A 26939-nucleotide genomic window follows, 5' to 3' on the forward strand; every position below is an offset into this window, starting at 1 on the left:
GACCAAAAACCAAGACCCAACTATATGTTGTCTGTAAGAAGTCAATTTTAGATATGAAGACACATATAGATTAAAAGCAAATAGATGGAGAAAAATGTACCGTGCTAACACTAACCAAAAGAAAGCAAGAATAGTTACATTAATTTCAGGCAAAGCAGACTTCAAAATAAGGAAAGTTATTAGAGATAAGGGAGGGCATTACATAATGATAAAGGTGTCAGTTCTCCAAGAAGTCATACCAATCCTTAATGTGTATGCACCTGACAACAGAGTGTCAAACTATGTGAAGCAAAACCTGATAGAATTACAAGGAAAACTAGATGAACCTGCTATCATTGTTGGAGACTTTAGCACCCTCTATCAGAAATGGACAGATCGAGAAAGTAGAAAATCATTATGGACATAACTGAACTCAATACCACCATCAATCAGTTGGATATAATTGACATCTATGGACTACATCCAACAACAGCAGAATACACAGTCTTCTCAAGCTTGTATAGAACATTCACTAACATAGACCACATTCTGGGCCATAAAACATACCTTAACAAATTTTTAAAAAATATAGAGTATACCATGTTTGCTCTCAGACCACAATGGAATTACACTACAAATCAATAACAAAAAGGTAACTGGAAAATTCTGAAACAGGTGGATATTGAACAACATACTTTTAGATAATACATGGGTAAAAGTAGAAATCTCAAGAGAAACTGTAAAATACTTGGAACCAAATGAAGATTAAAAACACAACGTAAAATTTGTCAGATGTAGCAAAAATGCTTAGAGGGAAATTTAGAGCACAGAATGCATATACTAGAAAAGAAGAAAGATCTAAAATCAAGAGTCAAAGTTTTCCCCTTAGGAAACTAGAAAAAGAAGAGCAAATTAAACCCAAGCTAAGCAGAAGAAAAGAAATAATAAGAATTAGAGAAAAAATCATGAACCTGAAAACAGGAAATCAATAGAGAAAATCAAAACTAAAAGCTGGTTCTTTGAAAAGATCAATAAAATCAATAAGCCTCTAGTCAGGCTAACTAAGAAATAAAGAGAGAGCATGCCAACTATTAATATCAGAAATAAAAGAAGGAACATCACAGATCCCATGGACATTAAAAGGATAGTAAAGGAATACTATGAACAACTCTATGCTCCCAAAATTTGATAATCTAAATGAAATGAACTAATTCCCTGAAAGACACAATCTGCCAAAATTCACACAAAAAAAGAAATTTACGGGCTTCCCTGGTGGCGCAGTGGTTGGGAGTCCGCCTGCCGATGCAGGGGATGCGGGTTCGTGCCCTGGTCCGGGAAGATCCCACATGCCGCGGAGCGGCTGGGCCCGTGAGCCATGGCCGCTGAGCCTGCGCATCCGGAGCCTGTGCTCCGCAACGGGAGAGGCCATAACAGTGACAGGCCCGCATACCACAAAAAAAAAAAAAAAAAAAAGAAATTTACAATCTGAATAGGCCTATATCCATAAAAGAAATTTAATCAATAACTAATAACCTTCCCAAACAGAAAGCACCAGGCCCAGGTGGGTTCACTGGTGAAATTTTACCAAACATTTTAAAAAAGAAATTATACCAATTCCTTTCAATCTCTTTCAGAACATAGAAACAGAGGGACTACTTCCTAACTCATTTTGAAGCCAGCATTACCTGAATACCAATGAGACAAAGACATTACCAAAAAAGAAAGCTACAGATCAATATATCTCATGAACATAGATACAAAAATCCTAAACAAAATATTAGCCAATTGAACTTAATGATGCATAAAAAGAATTATACACCATGACCAAGTGGGATTTATCCAAGATATGCAAGGCCGTTTCAACATTAGAAAATCTGTAAGTACACAACTGTTAGTGAGAACAAAATCTGTAAAGGACAAAAATAAAATCTAGACACTTAACAATGTAACATTCATAACATCTGGCATTTTTTCCATAACATAAAAAAACAAAAAGAAAAAAGCTGTGATCCATAATCAGGAGGAAAATCATCCAATAGAAATACACTCAAAAATGATAGAAATGAAAAAAAAAATGATAGAAATGATGGAATGAGCAAACAAGGGTTTAAATTAAAACAGACTTCATACATATGTGCAAGAATTTTAAAATGAGGAGAGATATACAAAATATAAAAAGGAACTAAATGGAATTGCTAGAAATTAAAAATATCTGGAATAAAAAAATTCACTGGATAGTCTTAATAGCAGTTATACACTGCAGAAGAAAAGATCCTTGAATTTGAAGGTACAATATAAAGTGTCCAAACCAAACCACAGAGAGAAAGAAGGCAAAAAAATAAAAACCAAACAAGAACAAGAACAAAATCAAAGAATACAGCTTCAGTGATATGTGGGATAATACCAGAAGGTCTAATAATAAGAATCCCAGAAAAGAAGTGGTGGTAGGGGGGACAAAAGATAAAATATCCCAAGAGAGAATGGCTGAAAAATTTACAGATATGATAAAAACTAAACATCATCAGATACAAAAGCTCAACAAACCCCAAGAAGAATAAATACAAAGGAAACCAAAACAAAGCACATCATAATAAAATTGCTGCAAAGTAGTGATAAAGAGAAAAATCTTAAAATGAACAACAAAAGGAAGACACATTATATAAAAGGAAACATACACTTTAAAACCTATACTAGGGCTTCCCTGGTGGCGCAGTGGTTGAGAGTCCGCCTGCCGATGCAGGGGACACGGGTTCGTGCCCCGGTCCGGGAAGATCCCACGTGCCGCGGAGCGGCTGGGCCCGTGAGCCATGGCCGCTGAGCCTGCGCGTCCGGAGCCTGTGCTCCGCAACGGGAGAAGCCACAACAGTGAGAGGCCCACGTACCGCAAAAAAAAAAAAAAAAAAACCTATACTGATTTATCATCAGAAACAATGCAAGCCACAAAATAGAATAATGTCTTCAAAGTGCTGAGTGAAAAAGGAAAATGAAAGACAACAAAAAAAATCTCTGAACCCAAAAGTCTATGTCTGATGAAGAATATTTCAGATATGAAGACAAAGCCCTTTTTTCATGCAAATAAAATAAATTGATGGCAGAAAATTTGTAGTACATGAAATGTTAAAGGAAGCATTGATACTTCAGGTAGAAAGAAAATGATATCCGTCAGAAACCTAGATCTATACAAGTAAAAGAAGAGTACCAGAAATAGTAGATAGATGGACAAATATGAAAGACTTTCTTCTCATTTTTAGCTTCTTTAAACTGTAACTGACTAAAACAAACAAACAAAAAACCCAATAGATTGTGGGGTTTATAACATTAGTAGAAATTACACAACAACACTAGCATAAAGAACAGGAGAGAGTAAATAGAAATATACTTGTGTAAGGTTCTTAGATTAGATGTAAAAGTGGTATAATAGTAAAAAAGTAAACTGTGATGAGTTAAAGATACTCATCATAAGATGTAAACCTTGGAACAACTACTAAAATAAATAGAGTTATATCTAATAGGCCATTAGCAAAGATAAAATGTAATACTGAAAAATACTCAGTTAATCTAAAGAAGACCAAAATAAAGGTTAAAAGGAATAAAGATGGGACAAACAGAAAGCAAATAATATAGTCATGTAGTTCCAAGTGTTAGAATAGAGGATCCACAATTAGATATGCATTTGATCAATTGTTCATTTGATTTCTGACAAAAACACTGAAGTAATTCAACTGGGAAAGAACAGTGATTTCTAAAAAGGATGCTGGGAAAAATTGCATGTTTGTATGAAAAAGTATGAATTTCAACACTTACACCACACAAAAAAGCAACAACTTGAAATTAATCATAGAATTAAATATTAAAAACTAGAACTATAAAATTCCCAGAAGAAAACACAGGAGAAATCTTGGCACTCTTTAGATAAGTAAATAGTTCTTAGGACACAAAAAAGCACTACTATAAAGAAAACTGTTAAGTTGGACTCATCAAAATTGCAAGCTTCTCCCTATCAAAAGACCTTGTTAAGGGAATGAAAAAGTAAGCAATAGACTGTGGAGAAAAATTTTTTAATACATTATCTTGACAAATAACTTGTATGAAGAATATATAAAGGACTCTTTACAACTCAGTAAGACAAATAATCCAATTAATAAATGAAGAAAAGTTTTGAACAGATATTTTATAAAAGAATTGTTTTCAAATGACTGTTAAGAACATGAAGGGGTGTTTGATGTCATTAATCACCAAGGAATTGTAAATTAAAGTCACAGTGAGATAATAGCACATACTTCTTAGACTGAATAAAAGCAAAAAGACAATTCCAAGTGTTGATGAGGTATAGAGCAACCCAAACTCTCTTACATTACTGGTGGGAATGTAAAAAGACAGGATTACTTTGAAAAACAGTTTAGTAGCTTCTTATAAAGTTTAATTCACAGTATGTGTTAAAGACATTGATTTCTTTTAAAAGAAAAAGGGAGTTAAGGAATAGTGTGACTGAAGTACAGTCAAAGTAACTTACGCTTTGATAGTTTCATTTGCCCAACTAAAGATTGCTGACCTACTCTGAGAGTACAGGCCTGAAATGGTTGCTACCAAATCTATTACTTATAGTGTATCGGCCTTTGAAATGCCCACATGAGGTCCCCAACTTAATTGTTTTTTGTATTTCTATCTTTTGTATTCTTTTTTTAAATGGATATTTCCACTCTTGTTTTCCCCCCTAGCTTATGTTCATTCTAAGGAGTTATGTGTTGGATTTCTAATTATTAAATCAAATTTTGTGTTTCATTACGGAATTCAAATGTTCACAAAGCAAATGTTTCAAAAAGTTTAGTCTAACAGAAAAAAATAAAGAGAAATAACATGGCCTGTGATCAGAAATTCTGTTTTTTTGTTCTGAATCTGCAATTTAATCAGTGGATAATCTTAGGCAAGTCTTAACATTTCTGACCCTGGTTTACTTAGCAATAAGATGAGGATACTGCCTACTTCATCCTCACCTTTATACCCTAAAATCATAAGACTGTGATATATTATGGATAAACTATACAGAAACCATAGACAGGAGGAAGAAAGGTGTTTCAGGAGGAAGAAAATACACCAGTTTTTAAATAATGTACTCCAGTCGATCTGGGTAATTATATTTACTGAAACACAGATCTGTTAGTGGTAAAATGCAAATATTGTGGGATTATGATGTGTCTCAGCTGTATTTCGTTTAAACCTGTCATATTTTCAAGTCAAACAGAAACCACCATAAAGGGCTTAATTTTGTTATGAATTAGTATATTTTATTATCTTAATAGCATTTTTAAGATACCTGTGATTGGTAACAGAAGAAAAGGAAAACTTTTGCAAAGACTTAAATAGGAGAGAAAACACAAAGGCACTGTCCCTCACAACCACTGCAAGGTCTTCGGTTCCAGAGAATATATAATGTTGATGGAGAAACAACTTGTACAAAGGCCAGGGATGTTTCACCAGTTTGAAGTTCTGCCCCTTTGAGCCCCTCGACAAAATTCGGGCTCTATGAATATGTGTACTACTTGTTCCTGTTCCAGGAGAGTTGTCTGACCATGGGGAGGCGGGTTTGCTCAATGTGTAGATGGGAGAGAAGACTAATTAGAAGCAAGTAGCAGTTTTGCTTTCTCAGGCCACCACCTGAAACCCATTGATCTCTTCTAAGTCATTTTCAGTACAGCTTTGTGCTGAGTGACAGATGGTTCAAGAACTCAAGAACTGAAAGATAAATAATGGTTGAAGCATGTGGGTCACCAATTCTTTATAATCTTGTGAGAGAATTCGGCTCTTACCCTGGCCAGAAACAACTAAAACCAGCGGGGGGTGGAGGGGGCTTTCAAGGTTGTTTTTCTTTCAGTTCAATAAAGTCTACATCAGAAATAATGCAGTCTTTTAAACTTAGAAGACTGACCATTTGGGGGGTTAAAAGGAAACAGTGAGAGAATACATGAAAACTAGAAAATAAGACTTTAAAAGGAGATAATTATTACAGAGTCTTTAAGTGATAGATTCAGGTTTTGAAATCATTACATAAAGTTATCTATTGCTACTTTGCAGGGATAATGACCAAGAGAAGATGTAACATAATGACTTAAAAATAGTTTAAAAGGTATTCATGTCTGGAGGATAGTTTAAAAGTACAGGAAGAAGGAAACCATGATATGAGCCAGTTAGATTTTTTATACGGATTCTAGTAAATATTTTAAGGAAAGGTTGGTCGGTTCCAAAAAAGTGTATAAGAAAGCATATAGGTTGAAAGCCAAATGTAAATGATTTAAATAGTTAATGGACTAACAGAATAACCACTAAGTCCTCATCCTTCATTTTCCCAAGACATTAAGTATAGAGATTTAAAGGTAGAATATTAAGGATAAAACAATGTGAGAGGACTTCCCCGGTGGCGCAGTGGTTGAGAATCCGCCTGCCAATGCAGGGGACACGGGTTCGATCCCTGGTCCGGGAAGATCCCACATGCCACGGAGCAACTAAGCTCGTGTGCCACAACTACTGAGCCTGTGCTCTAAAGCCCGTGAGCCACAACTACTGAGTCCACATGCCGCAACTACTGAAGCCCGCACGCCTAGAGCCGGTGCTTCGCAGCAAGAGAAGCCACTGCAATGAGAAGCCCGCGCACTGCAACGGAGAGTAGCCTCCGCTCGCGGTAACTAGAGAAAGCCCACGCGCAGCAACGAAGACCCAACACAGCCAAAAATAAATTAATTAATTAAATAAATAAAAAAAAATTTTTAAAGAACAATGTGAGAATGTTTACACCTGGTCCTGAAAGGTGGGGTAACCCATGAACACTTCCTATTCGGATATGCAACCGGTTCTGTCTTTAATATCCACTCCAGCTGCGGGCAAAAGAACAATACGGCTGGGGAAAACACATACTGTCCCCAGAACAATGATAGGACATAATTGCCTTGTAGAGAGAGATGCACTATGATCATCATAATAAATGCCTTTTACATTTGAAGAAAATTGTCCAGCAGTTTTGTACATCAGTTTGTTTATTAATAAAAGCACCCAAGAATCACAAAGTATTTTTCACATCTTACTAATTTCTTATATGCTCAATAGCAAAACATAATCTGTGGTAAATATTAAATTTTTATGAGACAACACTACCTAATAATAAAAAAAAAATCTGCATTACATAATTTTCCCCCTCAACTTTCCCCTCACCCTTGTCCCAAGTATATTAAATTTTGACAGGAACTAATGGTTAATGATTCCCAAAAGAAGACTTTATACTGAAAAAATGTAAGATAATCCTTTACAAATAACAGATTCAGCAAAACTGACATCAATAAAATTTTTAAAACATCTTTAAAGATATATTTAAGTATCTATAAAACACTTCTTTTACAAATAGAAAACTTCTCATACCTGGAATGTTATATAAAAAGTCCCATAAATGTTCTTCTTCCATGTAACTCACAAAAACATTTCCAAATGTTTGTGGAGAAAAATTGCAGTGGTACAATACTTTAAAGATAGCTTCTATCAAGCTGGATCCTTGGTTCACATTACTTTCTGTATCAGAACTCTGTTCTTGAAAGGTGCGTTCTTAAAAGGAATAAAAATGGTTTAGTAAGGTAGGTATCAATGAATATGATTACATTCTCATCACTTACTCTAGCATAATATTGTAAACATGTATTTGATTGATATTTACATAATAAGAGAAATGCCACAGTCTTTCATGTCAATGGTTCATCAAACTCAATATAATTTCTGAGATAATCCTGGATATTTGTGGGGGAAAAAGTTGTGAGAAGGACAACATGACATCACTTCAAAGGGCAGTGCTAGTTTCCCTTTATGTCAGAATTCTTTTTCCTCTTAAAGAAACTTTTTTGATTTCTTTTCTCATTTAAAAGTAACACGCATTCATTCTAGAAACTGTAAAAAATTCAGACTAAGAAACTAAGAAAACTAAAATTGTACCAAATCCTACCAATCAGTGATAGCTACTATATTTGGTGCAGTATTTCATTCATATTATATACAAATATACACAAATATATATATTTTTATATGTATATATATATATGTATATGTAAGTATATGTATGTATAACTTGAACACCAAATAGAGTTATTCTATATGCACCCTCTTGTTATTGAAAATCTACTTAAAACTAGATGAATCTTTGTATCTCTGTTTGGGATTTGTGCTCTGAACATTATTATACCCTTTATTCAGAACATAAATTTCATAGGAAATTCACATTTATAGTGTTCTCAGTATTATGCTATCAATTCTAAAATAAATTTATGTGTTTCTCAGACACATAGATCCTGCCATTTCAGAATGAAGAGGTTTATCAGCTAGTTTCTCAACAAAACCAAATAGGAATTCTCACAAAGAGAGAGCCATTTTAATCACTCTTTTCCATCCTCCTCTGGCTCCATTATGACTTCTTCAAAGATCAGTTCCTATACTGTTGCATCTACAGGTAGGACTGAAAAGGTGAACTAATTTCGATTTTGTCTAGATTATTAGCATATGTCCAGTATCATAATATGTAAAAATATTGATTGAATTAAAGATAATGACTCTCATAAAGTTTCTTATATTTTAAATATATTGAAAAAATATAACCTAGATCATTTTGGAATGAGTACATTTCCTTTTCTTGCTAATTTGGAAGCTCATCGCTTCTATGGTTCTTCTTGATAATTTTATTTCTGTGATTTGATTTTCATGATCTAGAGAGCCTTCTGCAGGATTTTTGCTGGAACTATTGGTAAAGTGATGTTCTCTTTGTACTGGGGTTGCTAAGCTGGTAGAAAGTAGGCTGGAAGCTACTGATGTCCATTGTGGGGAGAACTCCATTGAGAAGGAAGTCGATAAGGTAAGTAGAACCAAGAGATGGAGAGAACAGTCCTGATGGGATGACACTGTGTGAGAACCTGGATCCAGTAATGCCTGTATACTTATGTTAGCTGAGCTGATAAATTTCCCTTTTTGGTTAAACCAGGTTAATTTGGGTTTCTGTCACTTGAAATCTAAAGGGTCCTAAGTTTTCATCAAGCACAAAAGGTTAAATGACAAAGAGTCCTAGTCCAGGCATTCATAATTTCATCTTTTTTATCCAAATAGTCTCCTCAGTCCTCTCTGCGTTTCCCTCCCTCTAATTCAGCTTACATTCAACTATCAGTTATCCTTCATGTCATCGCCCCATGTTTAAACCTTCCCCTGCTCCTACACTTTGTTAGAAATTCCTGAACCTGAAAATCAAGAGTTTCCACAATCTTTTCCCAAATTATGTTTCAATCCGCAGTCATCTGCTCCTCCCAAACTGGTGTACTTGCTTTCCTTGCACATGTTCCCTCCTATCGTCTTTTGTTTGTCTCAACCACTTCACTAGTCTAGAATGTTCTGCTCCAATAAAATTCCCAAGATTTAATCAGTCAATTACTATGTCAGCAGTCATATTAGATGCTAAGGCCTACACCTTCCAGGGATTCACTGCCTCTGTGTGTGTGTGTGTGTGTGTGTGTGTGTGTGTGTGTGTGTGTTTGGGGGGTGGGGTGGGAATGATAGACATGAGAACAATCATTACAGCAATGTAAAGATAAGTAGGGTTACATTGGTAACCTGCCTGGTTTGCCTCAGGCAGTCCTGGTTTATGTCTGTTGTTCTGGTGTAATTAGTAGCAGCATCCTCTTTCACTCTTAAACTGGGTCCCAGTTTAAATGACGAATTATTCGATCACCTTAAGTCTAAGTGCCTTAAGTATAAGGTACTATGAAAATATAGAGGATGATGTTTTAAATTTGGGGATAGGAACGCAGAAAAGACATCTTCTCTCTGAGAGAAGACCATGTCTCAGCGAAGTCTTTAAGGAGGAGTAGAAATTTACTGGCACGACAAGGTTGAGGTGGGAAAGGTGCTTTCCAGGAAGACAGAAGAGTTGGTACAATGGTGAGAAGACAGGTTGCTGCTGGTAGGGTGGCATGGCTGAAGTGTGAATGGTATGCAGGAGGGAGAGATAAAGCTAGACAATCGACACAGCCTGAATAATCTAAGGCCCCATGAATCTTGCACTGACAATACAGATGGAGAAAGGGGGATGGTATGAGGAATATTATAATAAAAATAATGAGTTTTATTAGCATTAACGTTGTTATTACCATATAAATGTGTCAAAATACTTCAATGTATATTTTTTATTTCTATTTTCCCTTGCTTTGAAAAAAGTAGTCTGTTTACCTGCCTCAGGGATTTTTGCTATTTGAAAAGCAACAAATAGACTGAAGTCAGTTGCCCACCCAGACTTTAAAAAAAAAAAAAAAAGCTAAATCCATTGAATAGTTATTAGTTTGAACTAAATGAAATAGCCATTTTGTAAGGCCAAAAAATACTGGTACTATATATTGGTACCAATATTGGTACTATGATACCAAAGTGGAATCATATGTGTCTGGCAGGTGGACAGAGGCAAGGGTCATGAGGGCTCAGAGAGAGGAGACCTCTGGGACTGGAGAGAGACATCTGTGGGTTGCAAGGGCTTTGCTGGAAGGCAGAGCTCAGGGAGGCTTGTCTGGGTGAGGCACGGAGGGAAGCTGGATCCTTGACACAGGTTCTCAGTCTCAAAGGTTACAAGCCACACCTGGCTGCTGTGCTTGGCAGGAGCGTTTGGACAGGGATAAGGGTATTTCTACAGTAACTAGGGTGACCAGATAACTGATGATCAAAACAGTCTCACAGGGACTTCTGCACGACCCCGGGGTAAGGATGGGAGCTCTAAGAATAGCTACAGTTAAATGTCCTACCAGCCAGGCAGGAGACGCTCAGAATCCTCTTAAAATTGATTTGAATACAGTAAGCGACTTAGATATTCTTTGTATATCTGAGTTCATGAATTGAGATTTATACCAACTCTGTAAAAACAAAGTTACTATCCACAAATTACACTATGCTGAACATCACATGAGCTGCATTAAGTGTAATTTCATCCTCCTAACACTCTACAGAATGGGTGCCGGTTATCCCAGCTTTACAGATGAATATGTGAAATTGAGAAAAATTAAGTAACTTGCCCCAAGATCACAGAGGCAGTAAGAATTTGCCTGTGCTGTTTGCATTAAACTATAATCTCAAATTTCTCAAAGGCTGCTTTGACATTTTATTGTTAATAACCTCTGAATGCAAAGTACTCAGTCTAAACCAGGTATTTGGTATGTGGTAATTGATTGTCTTCATACAAAATACCTCAATTTCATGTAGCTTTCTACAATTTCACATATATGACCTCATTACCTCTCTCGTACTGTTTCCTTAGTGGACTTTCTATGAATGTGCATCTTGTCTTTAGGTATCTTCCCACAGCACCTGGAACACTGCTACACGCTTAACTAATGTTTGAATACTAAAGAAAGAAGGAAGGGAGGAAGGGAGAAAGAAATAAATCTCTTGAGTAGTTTTGTTGGGTTTTGGTCCATCTAGTAATTGGTTTTTTTTTTTTGGAATGACATTTACCTTCTAGTCATAATATTCAAATGTCATTTTCCCCTGCAAACCTCATCCTCCTCATATCCACTGCTTCCTTTCTTTTCACCTACTCCTTGAAAACTCTCTTCTCTCTTGACTTCCTTGTAGCCATGCTTTCTTGGTTTCAGGGGGCCTTGTGGGCTGTCTTTTCTATAGCTCTCTCTCTTCTATCATCTAGAACTGGGGTTGGCAAATGAAGAAACTAAATCTTAAAGAGGCTTACCCTTAATGAATAAAGGAGAAAAAAAGCATTTAATGAATAAATAAGAAAAAAAGCATTTTATGAATAATCGAGAAAATAGCTACATTCAATAAAGATTAATAACTGAGCAATTGATTCTAGTTCCTTGAAAACCGATCATCAGTACATGGCATACACAGGCAATTCTGTATGTTGAAAAATTATTTTGTGTTATTTACATATTAGTAAACATAGATAGGCAAACCTCTTTGAAACAGTTCTGGCTGTACGGACCTGTATCTACTAGGATTCTTCCTCATGCTTTTTAGAAGGCAAGATTTTCCAAAGTATGTTTCGTGGGATGTTAATGGGTAGCACATATGTCCTGGAAGTGCTGGCTCCAACAATAGTAAACACTTGTTTTCTGCAGGATTTTTCACAGCCTTTATTCATGAGCTCTGTGACTCTCTACGAAGGTATTTTAGTATACACATAGTGTTTCTAAGTATTTTTGACCATGAAACCCTTTTCTAGTATTGTGTCTAGCAAGACTACTATTCAATAAAACTGAATCTAGGAATCATGTTTGCAAAGTCTCTTACATTACCTTTAAGCCCTTTGGATTTGCAAATCAAAGTGAGCAGTTCAAATGGAAAAGGTACAAGGTATAAGCACAAAGGGCTATTCTGCATAAGAAGACTGTCAACTGGAAAAGAAATTACTAACCAGGTCACCAAAGTTGGATTTAATTTTAATTCAAAAGCATCATTTGTGGAGCAAGAGGAATTTTGCTTTAGCAGTAGGCACTGGCAAGACTAACAAAGCACGGCCAAAATAGGTCTTTAAAACTTTGACTCTTACCCCACAGATTTATATCAAGTTCTAACTGATTAAGAAACATAATGTGATTATATGGCTGGAAGGCACCTCACAGGGAAGTCAGTAAATATTTGGTCAATAAATGAATAAATCTTTGCTGATTGAATAAATAAAAACGTCTTCCAGCATCTGTGACAATGGTGACCTAGCTTGCTTTTGAATACTTTCAGGGGTGGGATACCCACCACCGTTCAAGGCAGCCGTCCCTCTGCTGGACAGCTCAAGTTACCAAACTGTTTTGCATTTTAAAAATATAGAGAGAGCACTTATGTGAAAGGACTACAGAAATCTGGGCAAGTCTCTTTAGTGAATAGAGAAAAGAAGAGCACTTCCTCAGTTATCATTATGGATGACAATTCAGGGTTTTTGACTGACAGACTGACAGCCAAAATCCATTTCCTTTTAACTTATTCCCAAGCATGTCCACGTGTTGAACTGGACAGCCTATTATTTTTTTCTTTTTTAAGTGAAGACTTAACATATTTGAAGATCGCTATCCTGCCTCCTCTAGTTCTTTTCTTCTCCAAGTTAGACATACCCAGTTTATTTAAGCAAGGCATGGCCTGGTTTTTACTTAACATCTTAGCACTTTTCACTCTTCAGTGGGCACTCTCCATTGAAGCAGCCTGTGCCAAAAAAAGACCACTAAGCATAAGTGCACTATTGGTCCAAATTCTGCAACTGGCAGCCCTAGGAGTGAGAGGCAAGTTTTGAGCTCCATCTGTGCTCCTGAATAAGCACAAAGTCCACAGAATGTGAAACTGAGTTAAAGCTATTTCAAAGAGAAATTCCTTCTGTAAGGCAGACACCAAGCCTATCTGTCCAGAGGAATGGTCCCTCGAACTTCTTAAGTTAAAGAGAATGGGCTGTTTAACTTCTCTCCCATGGTCTCTGAAAAAAAGCACCACACTAGGTCTATGTGCAGGTCCTCATGCCAAATGACCACCTTGCAGAGAAGTGATAAAGCCACTGTGGGCACTTGGGTGCTGCACAATATTCTAGAACAAGGGTTGGCAACTATAGCCCAGGAGACATGTCCAGCCTGATGCCTGTTTCAGTAAGGTCCACAGCTAAGAATGGTTTTTACATTTTCAAATCGCTGAAACACATCAAAAGTAGAATATGATTTGTGACAAACAAAAATTATGTGAAATTCAAATTTCAGTGTCCATAAATAAAGTTCCATTGGAATACTGGTGATGGGGTTCGGGAATGCTACCCCAAAATATGGCACCTTGGCATATTTAATATTTTAAGCTGAAGGAGCTTGAGAAAAGAGCAGAAACAGGAAAGTCGCTCTGAAATTCCCCCTGCCCTTCTCCCCTGAAACAGGTCATGAAACCCTCACATCAGAGGTGCCCGCCCTATACCAGGAGGAAAGGTGCATCCTTATCTCTGAAGTCAAAACGATGCCGAGAAGAATCCTAGCAAATAAGCCTTGCTAAGTTTCCCCCAATTTGTTACACTTAACCTCATACTCCTTGACCTATCATATTTCTCCACAACTGTCCATCCTTCATTAAACCTAGCATAAAGATATTTTCTGTTTCTTTGGATCTTCATTTCCTTATGAAGTCTCTTGTGTCATGTAGAACTTATATTAAATAAATTTGTATGTTTTTATCCTGTTACTCTATCTTTGTCAGTTTAATTTTCAAACACAGCCAGTGACCGTAAGAAAGCTGAGGAGAACTTTTTCCTCCCCTGCACAGCCATGTGATTTGCTTATGTATCGTCTGTACCTGCTATAATGGTAGAGGTTGGTAGTTGTGATAGAGACTGTGTGGCCTACAAAGCCCTCTATCTATAGTCCATCTGGCCCTCTATAGAAAATGTTTGCTGACTTCTATTCTAGAATACTGGAAGAAAGCATACATATATTCCAAACATCTAATACTACATAAGGACATCTTCCGTCTATTCCCAAATAACTCACAAGCAAAAGTAGGTGTTAGCTCTTCAAGCAGCATTTCTTCATCACCCAATCCATCACTCTCTTATCAGTCACTCTGTTTTAGAAAAGCACCTCATGGTACTTATTAGCAACTGCACTTATCTAATTTTTATATATATTTTTAACTTTACAAGGTCTGTCTTCCCCATGTTTCCCCAGCAATGAATCCCCCAGAATATGAGGGCAATATGGCGTCATGTTTACCACTATATCTCCAGCTGAGAACAGTGTCTTGTTCCTAGTTGATGCCCATTAAATATTAGTTGAATAGAGAATCTGTTTATAAAATCGTCACCCAACATTTTTAGAAATTAATTCAGAAGGATATTATTTCTTATTTCTAGGAATAAATGTCTCCATAAAGTCTCATGTTTTCATTTTAGAATTTATTTAAAAACAATAGATATACTTTCATGAAATAATAGCTCTTCATTCTTCTAACAAGGACCACTTAAACACCAAGTACGCAATTTGCTCAATTTCTCTGTATCTAAGTTTCCTCATTTGCAAAAGTCCTAATGATCCAAGGGTCAGAAATGAAATAATATGTTAAATCACTTTGAGTTGTTGGGGAAAAGATGCTACATAAATTCATGATAATAGTATCACTCGTAATATAATGCCAAATCATTTACATGCTAACACTAGAAGCACATGAACTACTGAAGAAGAAACATGTTCCTATAGCTATATTAGACATTTTCTAGGTGCCAGGAAGAGATAGAATATAAAAATTTCAGCTACTGTCAAGCCAAATTAGATCTGATTCTGTGTAGGTGAAGCATCATAGCAAAATTCATATTACTAATCTCTCAAGCTATATACAAAGGTTCTCAAGAAGTGCTATAATATATAAAACTTGGGAATATTTATTTGGTCCAGTTCTCATCTTCACACACATCAGAGCTGCTAAGGCAACATCTTTTCAGGCCAAAGATGTCAAAGGGGAAACCCACCTCCTGGAGACAAATTTATGCTTGGATGGAGGGGAGAGTTACTGAGAAGCTGAGGGAGAGACCACTGCATGGAAAGCACAGGAGGAGTGATGAGAGAAGAAAAATATATCAAGCATATTTTTCCAGACAGTGTAAAAGAAGAAAAGAATCTAATAGAAATTAAGTATCTACTAGGTTTCAAAAAATGGTGCTTTATGTTTATTTACTTTTTTTAATTAGTTTTTTTTAAATTTATTTATTTGGTTGTGCTGGGTCTTAGTTGTGGCAGGTGGGCTCCTTAGTTGCAGCAGGTGGGCTCCTTAGTTGCAGCATGTGAACTCTTAGTTGTGGCATGCGTGTGGGATCTAGTTCAGGTATTGAACACGGGCCCTCTGCATTGGGAGCGTGAAGTCTTATCCACTGCGCCACCAGGGCAGTCCCTATTTACTTTTTTAAACCTCAAAATAAACACGTAAGGTCATTATTAGTACCCTAATTTAGAAATGGGGAGACTGAAGTTTAGACAGATCACAACACTCATGAATGAAGTAGAATTTTTTCCTGGAAATTTCATTCATTCACAAATACTTTTTATGTACCTTCTATGTGATCAGTACCAGTCTCAAGTGTCGAGAACCAAGCCAAGTACTGGGGAACAATGATGAGCTGTCCCTGCCCTTCTAGAGCTTGCAATGGCTGACACAGGGATTAAATACTCAATTATGTCATTTAACCTTTCACTTAAAATTGTGACGAGTGTTACGAAAGGAATTATGGTGGGACGTTATGGGATGATCAAAGATGACTTCCTAGGAAGTAATACTGAAGCTAAAAGATGATTATCAGTTGCCAGGAAAATGAAAAGGAAGAAGATTCTAGGCTCAAAAAAATAACATTTCAAGGGTTCTGTAACAGGAAAGAACGTGGAATTTGGGCCAATTAATTGAAAGGTCACTGGTGTTGGAGCATCTGCCTCTTTTCTCAAGATACTTCTACAGGGACATTGCTATTATAAATATACAAATCTAAGATGCACAACCTAGACCAGAATATGCATGTTAAGCTTGCATGGACCCGATGCTGGACAAGTCAGCCATTGCCAGAGCACAATGGACATTGCTTGTGTCTTAAGGATTAGGGTCTGCACTCTATAAGTAGTGGGCAGCCACTAAAGGTTTTTAGCAGGGGAGTGACATAATCAGTTCTGTATTTGAATAAGACCAAGCTTTCTGACTTCTGTGAACGTTCTGACAAAATGGATTATAAATAATCTTAAGTAAATTGTGTCTCTTTAGGGCTTCCCTGGTGGCGCAGTGGTTGAGAGTCCGCCTGTCGATGCAGGGGACACGGGTTCGTGCCCCGGTCCGGGAAGATCCCACATGCCGCGGAGCGGCTGGACCAGTGAGCCATGGCCGCTGAGCCTGCGCGTCCGGAGCCTGTGCTCCGCAACGGGAGAGGCCACAACAGTGAGAGGCCCGCGTACCGGAGGGGGGGGGAAAATTATGTCTCTTTAAAAGCATAATACATTGGAAAGACAAATCACATACCCCAATTTTTTGCCATCTATAGTAACAGATACCTTGTTCGATGGCCTTGTTACTCAAAAGGTGGTCCAGGGGATAGCAGCATCAGGAGCAGCATTCCCTGGGAGCTTGTTAGAAATGCAGAATCTCAGGTCCCACCCAAGACCTACTGAATCAGAATCTGCAGTTTTAACCAGCTCCCCAGATAATGTTTTTGCACTGTAAAGTCCAGAAGCCTTGCTTTACATAATCATACCCTACAACCACCCTACCCTCATGGAGACACAGCACAGACCCTAGATGATAACTGTTTCTGGGACTGTAATAATTCTATGGAGACCACTGATATTCTAGGCTAGTCTGTCATCATTCGCGGATAGGATCCTTGGCTGGAAAGACTAAGGCAAGAACACACAAATATGATTCTACTGTTCTCGGTAAGAACAGGGTACAAATCCAGCAAAGAAAAAAATACTGAACAAGTAAGAATACAGATGTTGTCACTAGTGAAAGCAGCCAAAGACATTGAAGCTAGGTGCACTAAGGGTACCAAGAGGGAGCATATTTTTACTTTTGGTCACTTCCTTCAAGACAGTCATGAAGCAGCACTTTGGTCATAAATATTTATAAAATGAAACTCACACACACATAATGTACAATAAAACACCAAGCTTCTGCCACAATATTCCTCATTACCCAAAAGATCAAGAAAACATTAACCATAAAGTCAGAGAATTTGAATTGATTAATTCATTTTAAGTCAACCAAGCCTTTGTAGTGGTGGCAGCCATTTATTTAGAATTTTCTGTAGGTCAGTTTCTTGACTATCTTTTGGCACTTTGTTACAAGGTTGAAAAGTACAGATTGTACTAGCAAAATTATCCACGATAGAGGTTCCTGATAGTTCTCATAAATTGTGCAGCCCTGCAATTTTGTAAACTTTCTGTGGCTCTGCCAGGATGCCGTACAAGTGTGGTGGGTGAAAGCACAGTCCCTGCACACCGGCTGTCTGAATCAAATCCTGCTTTGCTGATTATTAGCTGTTGACTTGGACAAACGACTTGATTTCTCTGTGTCTCACTTTCCTCATCTGTCAAAAGGAGATGATAATTGTACCTACCACAGAGAGTTTGTTTTGAGGATTCAGTGAGTGAACACATTTAAAGACTTAGAAGCCGTGTCTAGAACATGTGAAATATTATGTGTTTGCTAGTTGGTTGTGGTTGTTATGTTATTACTGAATATCACCAGAAGCCAAGAAGTTTCACTGAGAATCATTCTTGAGGCAATGGGCAAAGGAAAGAAAGTTAGTTACACTTCATTCAAATGTCACTAGCAGGAAAAGGCTACCTGCTAACAATTGGGAAATTGTCAGATATTTGTTCTTTTGATGCCACAAGTAAGAAACTGGTTAAGGCCATGTGGCCTCAGTGAGGTAATGTCAAAACAATTGCCCTGGGTTTTTAACGTCACTAATCCAAGATAGTGTCTTACAAATTTAAAATCTTCTATAAACATTTGTACTTGAGAGGTTTTTTTTCCTTCAAATTTAGGATGGCCCATCTTAAAAATAAAACCAACAAACATTACCTTCTCATGCCCATTGAACTTTATCCAAGCTTCCTAGAAGCTTGCAGCCTATGACATTTTTATTATTAATGAATAAATTAAAATTTTACTATTCATTCATTTACTAAATTTTACCATTTTCTGACCTTCAGTGAAGTTGTATCTCATATTACAAGAAAGTTATTTCCATATAGGCTCAGCTGATTCTTTTTAAAATAAATAGAAATTCTGATAAATCATTTTCATAGAGCAAGACCAAAAGCTACAGATATAAAAGAGATAAATCTCATATATTTTAATCTTTATAATATATGGTTGTCTATCAAAAATTCTCTACCTAACAGAATTTAATAATTGCTTATTGGATGAAGAGGACCTTGTTTTAAAATATGTACAATAAAAATATGTATTTAGGGACTTCCCTGGTTGTCCAGTGGCTAAGACTCTGCTCCCAATGCAGGGGGCCTGGGTTCGATCCCTGGTCAAGGAACTAGATCCCGCATGCATGCCGCAACTAAAGAGCCCACACGCCGCAACTAAGAGCCTGCATGCTGCAATGAAGATCCTACATGCGGCAACGAAGATCCCATGTGCCACAAATAAGACCCAATGCAGCCAAATAAATAAATAAATAAAAATAAAAATATGTATTTAAAATCTCTATTCTTATTCCTGAGCCAATTTAACAAAAGTTAAATTTTATCAATTAGACCAAAAAGACACTATTTATAAAGGAAAACTCTCACATAAAAAGCCCAATAGTTATGATGCTTGAAACACCTAATCAGCATATTTTACTCTAAAATTTTGCTTTCCTAAAAATATGATCAAACTTCTAAATTACCAAATGGTGTTCAATGAAAACAAAATCTCTGAAAAAATATTACGTATGTATTTTTAGGTGCATAATAATTTCCATCTTAGTCTAGTTAATAAGATTCCCTGAATATACTGTTTCTAAATTAAAGTGACAGGTTTCTACTGCAGCTTAATAAGTCAGCCAGTCAATCAATCGATTAGTAAATTCTGTCACTTCATCCTTACAATATTTGAAGTAGCTAATAAAATTCAATACAAGACAATACCAAGGCAGTTATGTAACCCTGATCAAACACCTAAAAACCTTTGCAAAAACTGATAGATATTTGAGCAGGTTAGGTAAATACACTTCTGTATTCCATAAGAACCAGAACTGAAGGAGATACAATATAGTAGTACCTTTAGTAACCTGTAAGTCCCTCAAAAACAATATCACGTTATACGTACAAAAGGTAGATGTAATATTTTTGGTATGTAAATGTGGAATTTTTTTGTAAGAAAACATGGTTAAATATTCATTTAACCACAGTTGCTATTCCTGTACTTAGTGGCTATATCAGTATAGTCCAATGTTTGATCACAATTGTTTTTCCAGGCTGTTCTATATAACTCTATCAAGAGGAAACCATTTCTCTTCTGGGACCATGCCCATGAGTTTCATGAGTTATATTAGAGTAACTCTCCAGCCATGTCAGATACTATCTGTGTTGTGTAGTCACCTTGCCTGAAAGCTCAGATTATAAAGTTTAATGGAAGCTCCATATTTTATATTCTAATGGATCACTGGCCAATCACTGGACTTTTTCTGTAAAAAGCACTGTGTTAGCTTGAGGAGGAATATGAAAATAAAAATCTATGATCAACACTAATTTCCACTAATAGCTGGAAAGAACAGTTAAATGCATGTGCACTGGGGTGTCCTGGTTGATTCAACCTGAGAGTGGACAGATTACAGTTTTTGCAGATACCCCTGGTCCACTCCAGGATTTAATTTGCAAGAGTATTTGTATAGAAGGGTAAGGGAAAGAAAGCTCCAGCTGGGTTCAGAATCCTGGGTTACCCACCATTTATCAGCTACATGTGTCTCTTGGAAAATAACATTATCTTAAACTCTAATGTTATTTTTAACATGATGAAAATAATTATATTTACTTTATAAGGTTTTAAGAATCACAGTGCCTGACAACTAATAAGTAAACAATATATGTTGGCTACTTGAGCAATTAGTTTCCCTGGCACCTGTTTTCCCTTTAGGAGAGTGGAGTTATAGATATTGAAGGTAAAGATAATGTTTTCAGTTCAACTCTGTAAGATTTAAGGCCCACAGAGTACGGCTTGGGGGCTAAGAGAATAAAGACAGATTCAGGGTTTCGAGGAGAGGTAACCTCTGAACTTCTCCTTGGAACACAGTGACACTGGAGGAGTTGTAGTGACCTTTGGAACCACAAGATTTTATGAATTTGAGAGCACCAGGAGAGAAGCAAAGGGCTCAGTAGTGAGGCACTTCCCCTAAGTGGCTTTTGGGAAGCAAACATCAGGGTGTACAGAAGAGAAGAATATGGGGAACTGGTCATGAGCAGATCTGAGAAACCAAAAATTCCAGACATGACTGGAACAATCTGGACTGGGAATGCTATGAACCTCATTTGTATACCAACAGGCTGGTTGGGCCTGGTAACATTTGCCTCATTCATATACAAATATAATAACAATACAAGGCAGAGTAAGCTAAGGGCAGCAGCCAGCATAACAGACACCGTGAAGTTCAGGGGAGGGAGGGAGACATCAGTGTGAGCTACAGTGTTCAGAGATCTGGAACATCAGTGGCCTTTGCCCATTGGTGGAGGCTGGGTTGTCTATGGAGGGTCTTTCAAGGAGGAAAAATGGGTGAGCCAAGGTGTGGAAGGAGCATGTGCCTGGGGCTTTGGGGACAATGGCTGAAATGGGTGTGTATGTGTGTTTGTGTGTGATTGCGCGTGCGTGCGCACACATACACAAGAGAATAGTGGGGAAAAAGCTTACAAAACTAGTCTGGGGCCATATTTGAATGGCCAAAGGACAGGGATTTGTTCCTGTAGGTTGATGGGGAACTAGAGAAAAAAGATTTTGATTAGAGAAAACTATACTGAAACTAGTGATTGATAAAAATTAATCTGGCTACACGTATAGTATAGAACAGAAGAAATGTGTAGGGGTATGTGAAGATGGTTAGAAAACTCTTTATAGATGTAGCAGGAGAGCAGTAGGATATACTATGAGACTGGCATAACATTACTTACCATTTTCTAAAATAGTACTTACAGGGGAAGAAAGAAAGTCTAATTAAGAGAAGTATGGTCCTCTATTACTCCTCAATTTCCATTCATAATTTTCTCATGATTACTTCTCCATGCCTCAGTGATATGGCTGTAAGCCATGCTTGCTTGTTCATAAGTTATATAAGCATTCTTCATGATCCACTGAAATGTCTAATGTGGCTCTAAAGCAATCTCTCTCTCCCTTTCTCTCTCTCTCGCTCTCTCTCTCTCTTCTGTTTTGGACATATAACTGTGTTCCCATAATATTCTTAGGCATTTCAAACCCTATATATTGATATATTTCTATATTATGATAGTTTATGATAGGACAGTATTATATAAAAATATTTTTTGCCCTCATTCAGAATCCCTGAAAAAAATCTTTCCAATAGGTTTATAAAGTTACTCAATATTTTGCCTGCTGCTAACCCCACTGACTATTGATATAATGCAGTTGGTTTCATCCCTCTGCCAACATTCAAGTAGGAAAAAAATTCCATTCAACTTGAGCAATGACTGGGTTTTTTCAGGACATTCTCATAACTACAAATACTCACTTGAGCTCTTTAGCAAGATTCTCAGTAAAAGACCATCATGATGCAGTAGGGTTTCCAGAAGCAGGTTCCAATTACAGCCTGGCTGGGATAACAGCAGTTTCAACTGACCCTCGGCTGTCAATCGTCCAGCTGATGGAGTCCTTTCAAAATGCAAGATAAAGATGGAGTAATGAAGTTAATTTATCTATGAAATTAATAGCTTTAAAGTACAGATGTAATGCTAACTCCTTTAAATGTCAATTCCTCCCAGATTACTGTGAAAATGCTTTCATGCTTGCTTACTTTAGGGCTGCTCAGGGATGGAATTACATTTAATCTCTACTAGCTAAAAGCAAATTAACATTTGGTAACCTGCCAAATTTAAAACTGATACAAAATAACCATGCGTATATTTCATGGAACTATGTCTGTTTTAGCTTCATGGAGCAAATAAAAATTATTTATGCATTTTTTAATGCATTTATTTGTTCATTCAACAAATACATGAGTGCCTACTATGTGCTATTAACTTCTTTCATTATTCATGGAGAGAAGTTACAATGTGTTTTGGCTACTAATTTGCCATGTACTGTGATTGCTGATAAAATGAAAGGAATTCAAAGCTTCTGTCAAAGGTCAACCATAATCTAATTATTTAATATGTAAAGCCTTAAATCAACATGCAATTATCAGAACCACTCTAACAGTCACACTGCTACCTACTTGGGTAATCAGTTTATCAAAGAGAAATAATTCCAAGGCAAATAAGCTTCTACTTGGGCAATTATAATCAGTGTTGAATAGAAAATTAAAATCAGGTCCCCCACATCACCACATTAATTTACCAATGAATCTGCAAGAGATAAGGAAATAAGGTAGAAACTGAACACTGATAACATTATTCACTTTTTCCTTCTAAAGTCTCAAGGTTTAGACTGGCTAAAGGTCACAGCATCTGATATCAACTTACAACTACAACAAAAAAATGGCAGGAAATGACCATACTCAATCTGATTGTGGAGATAAGGGTTGTGGGACTAGGGTGGCACTGGGAAGGAAAGATGAGATTGAGAAATGTAAAGGTGTGAATGAGAAGACCATATGCTTTAGCGTGGAAGAAAGCAGAACAAAGAGTATCACTGAGAGAGACGATTTGCAGCATCGTTTCCAGATGAAATGTACTGAGTGGTGAACCATCATCATAGTCTAGAGCAAAGGTTTCCAAAGCTTGGGCCCTGGACCAACAGCATCAGCATCACCTGAGAACTTGTTTTGGAGTTTTTTAAAATAAATTTATTTTATATATTTATTTTTGGCTGCATTTGGGTCTTTGTTGCTGCGTGCAGGCTTTCTCTAGTTGCGATCAGTGGGGGCTACTCTTCGTTGCAGTGCATGGGCTTCTTACTGCGGGGGCTTCTCTTGTTGCAGAGCACGGGCTCTAGGAGTGCGGGCTTCAGTAGTTGTGGCATGCAGGCTCAGTAGTTGTGGCTCGCGGGCTCTAGAGAGCAGGCTCAGTAGTTGTGACACATGGGCTTAGTTGCTCTGTGGCGTGTGGGATCTTCCCAGACCAGGGCTTGAACCCGTGTGCCCTGCATCGGCAGGCGGCTTCTTAACCACTGTGCCATCAGGGAAGCCCTGAGAACTTGTTAAAAATGCAAATTCCCAGGTCTTACCCCATCAGAAATTCTGGGAATGGGCCCCAGAAATCTGTGTTTTAACAAGCCCTCTCCAGGAGATTCTGATGCACACTAAGGTTTGAGAACCACTGTGGAAGGCAGTGCTTTCTGGAGCACAGGTAGCAGGGATAGGCCTAGTTGGTATTATCTTTCCTGCCTCTGTGCCTTTGTGCCCATACAGGTCCACCTTGGCTGCCACCTGAGCAGCAACCTCCAGATGACCCTATACTTAATCTTACGCATCCTTCAATTTGCCACAAAAATATCACTTTCTCTGTAGAGACTTCACTAAAACTTTCTCTCCATAGCAGTCTATTTCACTCTGAATTAAAGAACTTATGGCAAGTATGCAGATTTTAGCACTTTATTATTTCATCAATTAAAGCTTTATCTCTCCACTCAGATTCAAGCCTTGTGAGCACACTTGTTTTACACCCCAAAGCTCTTACCAATGAACTAAGCACATTTAAGGCTCTGTCAATGTTAGCTGATTGACTCATATGCTCATAAATGGGTAGATAAACTCTTAAAAAAAAGAGGATGCTTTGCCAAAATGCTGCTTTAAACAAAAGTGAGAGGATCTGAAGATGTAAAATGAAATTTAAAAGCATCTCCCCTTTGGTTTGGCTTGGGGCATTTGGAACATCTCACAACCTTATGATGCACAAAATCACCTGAACTTTGGACCAACACAGGCTTCCCATGTGAGACTGATAACATAACTCAAAACGGAGAAACTCCCTGGCAATTGGTGAGGCAGTGTTAGCTAGATGGGTGGTGGAGAGAGAAGCGGGGAATTATTTAACCCTCAGACCAGAGGAAACAGGTCTGTCAGTTCAGCAGTTCTGAATTCCTTTGGGTATTCCCAGATTGGTCTGGCTCTTGCAGAAAATCCAAACATGGTGCCAGAGGAAGAAACCACTAGGTGAGCCTTTTGGACTGAAACACTGAAGCAGATCCTCACAATGGCTGTCCCTGTTTCTATCCTAAACCCCAACTGCTGACTTCAAGAAACTTGCTTGGGGTCTGGTAGATGAAAAGCAGCTAGTTGGTAGTAAGCTGTGTATCAAAATTGACTTAGTTTTTTTTAACATTTCCTACCTATGGATTTTGCTTGAGTTGAGTGCTGACTTAAGGATACATTTAATGAACTGAAAGATCCAGTTTGATGGAGTTTAGGAAAGGAAGGGGATTGTTGAGAGACAATTTGAAGAAGGAAGACAGGGGTCAGTTCATAGAGGGTCTCATTAGCCAAGGTGGGGACTTTGGACCTGTTGAAGAATTTAAGGCAGATGAGTTTCCTGACCTGGCTGCAGTATGGAGGTGAATTGGAGGGAGGGTTGTGTTTTTGCTCAGTCCTTTAGACATGTAATGAGACAAAATAATTTGAATGTCATTTCATACCACTTATTTGAATACCTGGTTATAAACAAAACTTCTCATTTACCAGATGGGAAGCTGTTTGTTGAAATGTACCTCAATTCTTGGATCTTTCAACTTATCACAGATTTTGAAATGTACAGTAGAATGACTCACTATAAGGAAAAATAAAAGATTACAAACATTCCTCAGTCACTACGCTCCGAGTAATAAATGCATTGAGGAGTCGGCACTGGGCATATGGAGAAGCATATGTTCCCTCATCCTTTGAGCTGGAGGAGCTGTGAAAGTGAGATTAGCCTTACAAAAAATGACAGAAAAGGAAATTTTTAATATATGTATATATGTATCAAATATGTACATGTCGACTTCCACTATAATACAAAGAAGAGAACAAAATTTATAAATCCACTGGAATGCATAAATCTTGTATTAGGAGACAGGACAAATTTATGGCTGGGTTATATCAGGCTTATACTCTAATTAGTGCTGCACTTCTGGGGCATGAAAAGGCCTAAGGAATTTTTCAAATCCAGGCAATGTTGGGGTTCAGTCATTATTAGTTTATGAAACTAACAAATTATTTTTAGAGAATCATTGTTCAAAATCTTACCTGTATTTGGGTGTGTTTACTTTATGAAAACTTATCAAGTAGTTCACTTGTAATTTCTGCAGTTTTTTAGTATGTGTTCACACTGCAGTAGAAAATTTATAAAATCTTAGCCCTGTCAGTACACTATGGCTTGACTTCCAACCACAGTTGTGTGTGGGGCACAGGGCAAGCAAAAACTCTGTAGGAGGTTCAGACTGCAGTAAGAGCAGCCTCACTGCTCAGGTCACATGACCTTGGGAGTCACTGCTCCTACCATATACTTAACATGCAGAAGCTGTCAGACTAGGGGAACATTGGAATGGACTCTGAAATGCACAGCTTGGGGATAACACCGAGCAGTGTTGGGCACTGTTCTTCAACACTTGGTATTTACTTTAAATGAACAGCCATTATATGGTTCTATGTCCCTAAGGGTCCAGGAGCCACAGGTTGAAAGTCATCTCCGAAGGATACTAGAAGCCACCTCCTCACCAGAGTTCCTGATTATCCACTAGGAATTTAATTTGTGTTTTCCATTCCCATAACTCCCCATAGGCTCTGGGTGAGTGGAGGTCCTGGTTTCTGTGGTGGGGTGACTTGGAAAATGCACACCTCTACCAGGGGACCATGAATAAATCCACTAAACCTAATGTTTGGATTTTTGGATTCCCATGCCAGCAGTCTAGCAGGCGAAGAAAGGAGCTACTATATTGGTAAGGGTAATAACCCTGATTATCACCGAGGAGCTAGGGTTGCTACTGCATATGGGGAGCAGGGAGGAGTATGTCTGTAACTCAAGGGATTCACCAGGGCATCTCTTGATGCTCTCATGACTGGTAATAACCGTAAATAGGTGACCAAAGTAACCACATTCTGATAAGGGAATGGTAGTTATGGTTCAACATCTCGAGGGTGAAGGTCTATGTCTATGCTAGGGAAGCAACGTACACAAGCAGATGTGATGACCGAGGGTAAGGGGAAGCTAGAATAAGTGGTAGAGGAATGTAATGATGATTAGCATTTGCAGACTCAGGAATAATGGAAGCAGGAGACACGCTAACTTGTCCCATTAACTCAACCATAATAAAACTTTTTTTTT

The 26939-nt window shown here is 37.6% G+C and overlaps 1 protein-coding gene across 1 annotated transcript in view; it reads right to left on the minus strand.

Annotated features, from left to right (window-relative positions):
* Positions 1–26939, minus strand: part of KIAA0825 (KIAA0825 ortholog) — a 214442-nt gene that overhangs the window by 34053 nt on the left and 153450 nt on the right. Inside the window, exons 14-15 of the mRNA XM_060143272.1 lie at positions 22214–22353; positions 7387–7566 (exon numbers count right to left, since the gene is read on the minus strand). Of these exons, the coding sequence (XP_059999255.1) occupies positions 7387–7566; positions 22214–22353 (320 nt within the window). The remainder of the gene's footprint in view (positions 1–7386; positions 7567–22213; positions 22354–26939) is intronic.

The sequence above is a fragment of the Lagenorhynchus albirostris genome, chromosome 3, assembly GCF_949774975.1.
Source record: "Lagenorhynchus albirostris chromosome 3, mLagAlb1.1, whole genome shotgun sequence".
NCBI classification, from domain to species: Eukaryota; Metazoa; Chordata; class Mammalia; order Artiodactyla; family Delphinidae; genus Lagenorhynchus; species Lagenorhynchus albirostris.